We start from the raw sequence: 7,328 nt of genomic DNA on the forward strand, positions 1-7,328 counted from the left end.
GACTTTTTCAGTTAAAGGAGAACTAAAAAAAATCTTGGGAGAATGCATAAACTGCACATATAATAGACATTTTGGATGATTTGCTGATGTAGATGCCAAAAAAAAAATAAGACAAACAACATAAAATAAGTTTAGTGACTAAAACATACTGTTGTTATCAAGCATTGTTTACTTCACCAAGTCATTTAAATGGTCAAGAGATTGATTGAATACTGATTTTGCAAAGAAATGTTATAATCTTATGTGAAATTATTTTATAGAATTTTCAAAATACAGTATTTTATTTGGAAACATGTTGTGGCTGCTGTATTTTATTTTGATAAATCTAACATTGATGTATTTGGTATTTTAATTTAAAATACATATCAATGTATTTTTTCCCCATCCCTGATTCTTGCAATTTATAAACTGAGGAAAAAGGAGAATTTCAAGATGTAAATTAAAAAAAAAAAAATAATAATAATAATAATAAATAAAAATAAAAAAATAATAAAAATAAATAAATAAATTAGGAAAAATATTCCAAAATGTAAAACCCAAAATTCCTAGAAATAAGTCCCAATTGCAAAATATCAAAAACAATATCTCAAAATCATTATTTTATCTCACACATTTAAGAGTTTACATTTAACAGCTCAGAAAATGGTTTGAAGATTACAAAAAAGTAATAAATAACTTTATTAAACTACATGCATGGAGGAAACTGATCTCCATAGCAAGCACTACCTTGATCTAAAAATCTGCATTCCTTTCATCTGCTCAAGAAAGTCCAGCAGTGCTCTCAAACACAAAATGTGTGTCAAGGTGATTTTCGGTGGATAAATACAGTCAATTCCCCAGTAAATTCCCACACAACACCAACTAGAGTATCAGTTCATAAACTACATGTTCCACTTTATTAGCCCATCACCAAATCTCCACTTGTATCTTTCACATCTTGCAAAATGCTTTGCCTTTTTAAAATGTTATATTGATGTATTTTTTTATTAATCACAATTTACTATTTTCTAAAAATACTTATTTATTTTTAGTCATCATGCCAAAAATGAATAAAAATGAATAAATAAACAATCTGACATCAAGTGCTATTTCTAGGTGAACGCAAAAATGTTTCCCGCATTATTAATAGTGCCCTTCTCGTGCGTTTCATTCATAAGCCACTCCACAGCTACTGTCATTCATTTTACACCTGACTGTGGACTCCTGGGTACATTCGTACATGTGTAATAGGAAAATACAGATTTTCATTCTTACTTCGCGGAGTCATCTTGAGGGAAATTCTCTAAATAAAAGCCCGCGATGAGTTCCCCTTCAGGGCTAGAGTTAAGATATAAAAAGTATTCGGAAATCCCCCGCGTAACCGCAGGCGCAGATATAAAGCGAGTCCCGCCTCTCTCGGGCTTCACTTGTTCACTGACAACCGAAGAGAGAACATGGATTTACACAGAGCCGCAATGCTGAACTTTGTGGATTGTAATGTTGATGAAATGGACACGAAAAACAGGAAAACGCAGCAGTGCGAGGATCGCGTCGACAGCGGCGTGGACTCGCTAAAAGAAGAGGAATATGAGACGCGGGAGATTTCGGAGGAGATGGAGAGATTGACTATACAGACAGCAAGCCTGAAGGAGACAATATGCGAGCCTTGGGCTAAAGTAGTCACCGAGGACGGAGACACGTAAGTTTTATTATTATTATTTTAAGATTTTAAAATATGCAATGCAATTTTGCAAGTATTTCAGTTGGTCAATTCGAGGTGACGCAAAATAAGTTTTTTTCATGCAGCTTTAATGTAGTTCAACATATTAAAAAGCAAATATGTAAACTTGTATTTATTTTGTATATTTATGTCAACTTAATTATTTGTACTATAATTTGTGCATTTATAATTAAATATTTTGTACTTGCATATTTAAGCATCACATTTTAAAAACTTGCAATACAAAAATGCAATCAATGCATTGCAAAACAGCCTATTCTGTATTTGCCTGCAGTGTCTTGCTTGCCTTGATGCAGTTTTGGGACTTGCCTTGCATTTTTAACTTCATTAAATGCAACAAAGTTAATTTCTGATTTAAAAAGCAAGATATTTTAAATGTTTTTAACATTAGCATACTAACTTTAACTTTTAACAGCTAAAAAGAATCAATTACTTATCTAAGTTACGAAACTTTTTCTAAAACTTACAAAGTATAAAGTGCGGAAGTAAACAAACAAGATTTGGAACGCACCCAAACTGGGCGGAGTTTAAGAAAACAAAGTGCGCAGGCAGGAAAGTCCCTGGCGCGCGGCCAGGCGCAGATACTGTATCAGATGTGTGGAGCCACACTGGCTGGAAATAACCTTCAAAACTCCGTTCTTGCGAAACGCCGCCTGCTTGTACTGTGTGTCTGCTCAACCACATCCTCTGAGTGTGATCTTAAAATATTCTCTGCCTCCTACATGATTTTCCAGGTATCTGCACCTTGCCATCATTCACGAGGCAGAGGATTATGCCGTGCAGATCATCAAACAGTGCCAGAACGACCCGTACCTGAACAGACAGAACAACCAGAGACAGGTAAATCAATGAAAAATAAAAGTACAATTCACTATAAGTAGTCAATGTGCCACAAACAAAATATTCACTACACTTTTAATGTAATACAATTGTTGTTAGTGTTCATAATGGTACATAATAAGTACTGCATTATAACAGGGTGATTATATGCATACACTTAGTATATTTCGGGATAGTACTTACTACATACCTGGTTTATGTAATGACTACAATACTGCACAAATTAAACAAGAATATAATGTAAAGTGCTACCAAAAGATAAATGTCACACTCACCCCTAAGACCTGACCAACAAAAGTCCACTTTTCTGTCCTCAGACTGCTCTGCATCTGGCCGTTGTCACAGAACAGCCACAAATGGTGGAAAGACTCCTGAAAGCCGGCTGCGACCCTCAGCTTGTTGATCAGAGCGGAAACACAGCCCTGCACCTCGCCTGCAAACAAGGCTCGCTGGCGTGTTTCTCAGTCCTCACTCAGATTCAGACCCAGCACCTGCGTTCCATTCTCACCTTCCCTAACTACAGCGGTGAGTTCAGTCACATCTGAAAGTCAGAATATTTGAGTTTGCAGTTTTAAAGTGCAGGTTTTGATGTATTTTATGTTCCTTTTTTATCACAGGACACACGTGCCTTCATATAGCTGCCATTAATAATTACCTGTCCATGGTGGAGAGTCTGGTCCAGCTTGGGGCAGATGTAGACGCAAAGGTACGGTATATTTGACAATTTGTAAACACTTTAATTTAGGAAAACTTTTGAAACTTAATAAATAAAATACTGTTAAATTTTTTGACAATATAGTTCGCAGTTGATTAACTTTCAACTGAGTTCATTTCCATTAAATTTTTTTTAAATATATGTACGAGCTTGTTATTAAGCTTCATTAAACACTTCTAACTGACGTTGTTTTCTATGTGTTCAGGAGCAGTGTAGTGGCCGTACGTCGCTCCATTTGGCCGTAGACCTGCAGAACCTGGATCTGGTGCACACACTCATAGCTCTGGGAGCCGATGCCAATAGTTTAACCTACGGCGGATACACAGCGTACCACCTGACCTTCGGCAGACACAACAGCGAGATCCAGAGGCAGCTTTACAGCCGGACAGCCCTTAAATTCACAGTCATGCCAGAGAGCGAATCGGAGGAGAGCGAAGATGAGCTCATGTCTGAGGACGATTGTGTAAGTTTTATCATATTACAAAAAAAACATACTTTGTGTTTGATATTTGTTTTACTAACTGAGGAAAGTGCATCATTTAATAAATAATTCTGTTCTGTTTTTAAATATAGATTTATGATGACATCCGGCTCTGTGGGAGATAGTTTGGAAATTAAGACTACATTGCCCACAATGTAAAGCAGCTGTAGGTGCTCAATGCCTGTGTTGAGTCCTGGGACGCCAATCCATTTTTGGAGCTCCAAGAGATGGATACATGCTGCCTCGTCCTGGGGCCGACAGCGGTGGTACTGTTAAACACGGATGAACTGCATGGACCAAAAAAAAAGACTTTACCAAAGAGTTGTGAAAATGTGTATATTTTGTAAAAAACCAGAGATATCTATTTTTATATGTGTAAATATGTCCAATGAAGAACACTTGTTAATAATGTGTATAGTCTCTATATAAATATATATTGCACAGTGAAATTTTGTTTTGTTAACATTAAAAACTAAAAGATGAGAAGTGAATTCTGAGGCTTTGAGTGTTTCTTGTGTTGACTGATTTCCTGGAAATCTACAGAATTGTGAAACTCGCGCAAAAAAGCCCTGAAGGGGTGGAAAAGCAGCAGAAGGTTGTGATGTTGGTTCAGTCAGTAAAAAAAAAGTCCTACATGTGTACAGTAAAAGCCATCATTTCCTTTCTGGAAAGCGTGAGTCAGGCTGATGCGTCACTGTAGTTTGAGTAAAATTCCTTGGGTCTGCTAAAGTGGAGTCATGAAGAACTGACTCAGTATAGAAAGTTCCCCACAAATTGAGAGAAATGAGTAGACCACCGCTGACGGTGTGATTATAATGTGATCATCTGTAAAGGGGCTCAGAGTAATTTATGGATCATTCAAATCGATTATTCAGATTTTAAGTCATCGCTCGCATTGAGTTAAAAGTATTAATCATGATGAATAAAGCAGGATTTGTGAATCGTAGGGAAATTCCATCTCTTTGTTCTCTTGACAATGACTAACAGGCTATTTAAACTACTGGGAAACAAAATCTGTATCACATGCATGTGTATGATGATCATCCTCATTATTGGTCACATGATGACTTGGTGAATTCCAACATGTATGCGTACATCTGAAGAAATAGTTATTGGCTTTCTTGTACAATATATATATATTTTTAAATATTTCCCAAGTGATGAAGGAAAAATTTCATAGTTGTTTCCCCTATATTTTTTCTTATGTGGAAAATTGTATTTCTTTTAATCGTATTTTCCCTGAAGTTTTTTTTTTCTGACTGGGTACAGAACAAAACATTGTTTAATGCCTAATTAAGATAACTCACCTAGTTAAGTCTTTTAATTGCACTTTAAACTGAATAATAGCATCTTATTAAATAACTAGTAAAATATAATCAGCGTGTGCATGGGGTATTAAAAGTTGATAAATCATGAGAAAATTAATGCCCTTTAAAGGCATTAAAACTTCCTAATCCCGTTAGGATTAAAACGTCCTAAATATATATAAATAAATAAATAAATAAATAAATATATATATATATATATATATATATATATATATATATATATATATATATATATATATATATAGTGAGAGTAAAAAGTATTTGATCCTTTGCTGCTTTTGTTGGTTTGCCCACTAATAAAGACATGATCATTCTATACTTTTAATGGTAGATGTATTCTAGCATGGAGAGACAGAATATCAAAAAGAAAATCCAGGAAATAACTTTAAAGAATATATATTAATTGATTTGTATTTCATTGGGGCAAATAAGTACTTGATCCCCTAGTATGCATTAGGAGTTCTGGCTTTCACAGACCAGTTAGACACTCCCAATTAACTTGTTACCTGAATTAAAGAGACCTGTTCTAACTAATCACCTGTGTGAAAGACACCTGTTCACAGAATCAGACAATCAGACAGATTCCAAACTCTCCAACATGGGTAAGACCAAAGAACTCTCTCGGGACCTCAGAGACAAGATTGTTGACCTGCACAAATCTGGAATGGGCTACAAAAACATTAGCAAGATGCTGGGTATTAAAGTAACAACCATTGGTGCAATTGTGAGAAAATTTAAGAAGTATAACCTGACCATCAATAGACCTCGGTCTGGTGCCCCACAGAAGATTTCACCTCGTGGGGTGGCAATGATCATGAGAACTGTGAGAAATCGGCCTGCAACCACACAGCGGGAGTTAGTGGATGACCTCAAGGCAGCTGGGACCACAGTCACCAGGAAAACAATTACCAACACTTTGCGCCGCAATGGATTAAAATCCTGCAGTGCCCGAAAGGTACCCCTGCTTAAGAAGGCACATGTGAAGGCCCGCCTAAAGTATGCCAATGATCACCTCAAAGATGTACAAAGTGATTGGGAGAAGGTTCTGTGGTCAGACGAGACCAAAATTGAACTATTTGGCCTAAACTCTACTCATCATGTGTGGAGGAAGAAAAATACTGCCTATGACCCCAGGAACACTGTACCCACCAGCAAGCATGGAGGTGGAAGCATTATGTTTTGGGGTTGTTTCTCTGCCAAGGGAATCAGTGGGAAGATGGATGGAGCCATGTACTGTGCAGTCCTAAGGGACAACCTCCTCCCCTCTGCCAGGAAGTTGAAAATGGGCCGTCGTTGGGTCTTCCAACATGACAACGACCCGAAGCATACAGCAAAGGCAACAAAGGAGTGGCTCAAGAAGAACCACATTAAGGTCATGGAGTGGCCCAGCCAGTCTCCAATCGAAAATCTATGGAGGGATCTGAAGGTCCGAGTTGCCAAGCGACAGCCCACCAACCTTAAAGATTTAGAGAGGATCTGCAAAGAAGAGTGGGCCAAAATTCCCCCTGATATGTGTGCTAACCTTGTGGTTAAGTACAACAAACGTCTGTCCTCTGTGCTTGCAAACAAAGGCTGTGCCACCAAGTATTAGGTGCTTTTGGCTAGAGGGATCAAATTCTTATTTCCTTCAATGAAATACAAATGAATTAAAATATTTTCTTTAAAGTTATTTTCTGGATTTTCTTTTTGATATTCTGTCTCTCCATGTTAGAATACATCTACCATTAAAAGTACAGAATGATCATGTCTTTATTAGTGGGCAAACCAACAAAATCAGCAAGGGATCAAATACTTTTTACTCTCACTGTATATATAAGCTCTGCGTTTTTTTGAATTTGATAAAAAAAAACATGTACGGTTAAAATATTAATGTTTGTTTTATATTAACATTAAGAAAGTTCTGTTAACATTTCTTACAAAAAGGCAGTCATTTCTTTTTTCAAAAAATGATAATGCTGAGGTTTCATTCCATCAAATCGATTTCTTAGTTACAACATTAGTATGTTCTAAAAAATAATTACTAAAAACATGACACCATTTTTCTATTTCATACAAAAACAAAACATTAATCTAAAAAACTATTTTTCTTTGGAAAAAAAGTCATATGATCCTGGAAACATTTTCTAAAGGCGATAAAACTTAGTCAAAGCATTTATCAGAACGTGATAATCCTGATCTGATAAACCTTTGCTTTACAGATAAAGGCATCAGGATGTCAGTACACTCAGAACTCAACATCTTCCA

At 36.2% G+C, this 7,328-nt stretch overlaps 1 protein-coding gene across 1 annotated transcript; it reads left to right on the forward strand.

The window, feature by feature from the left end:
* Positions 1-1,394: 1,394 nt before the first annotated feature.
* On the forward strand, positions 1,395-4,247 carry nfkbiaa (nuclear factor of kappa light polypeptide gene enhancer in B-cells inhibitor, alpha a). The gene is given in 6 exon segments (NM_213184.2): positions 1,395-1,678; positions 2,455-2,560; positions 2,878-3,085; positions 3,178-3,266; positions 3,481-3,738; positions 3,849-4,247. Coding segments are annotated over 6 exon segments (939 nt in total). The 5' UTR covers positions 1,395-1,433; the 3' UTR covers positions 3,882-4,247.
* Positions 4,248-7,328: the final 3,081 nt, after the last annotated feature.

Source organism: Danio rerio, chromosome 20 (genome assembly GCF_052040795.2).
Source record: "Danio rerio strain M-AB ecotype USA chromosome 20, GRCz13ab, whole genome shotgun sequence".
Taxonomy (NCBI): Eukaryota; Metazoa; Chordata; class Actinopteri; order Cypriniformes; family Danionidae; genus Danio; species Danio rerio.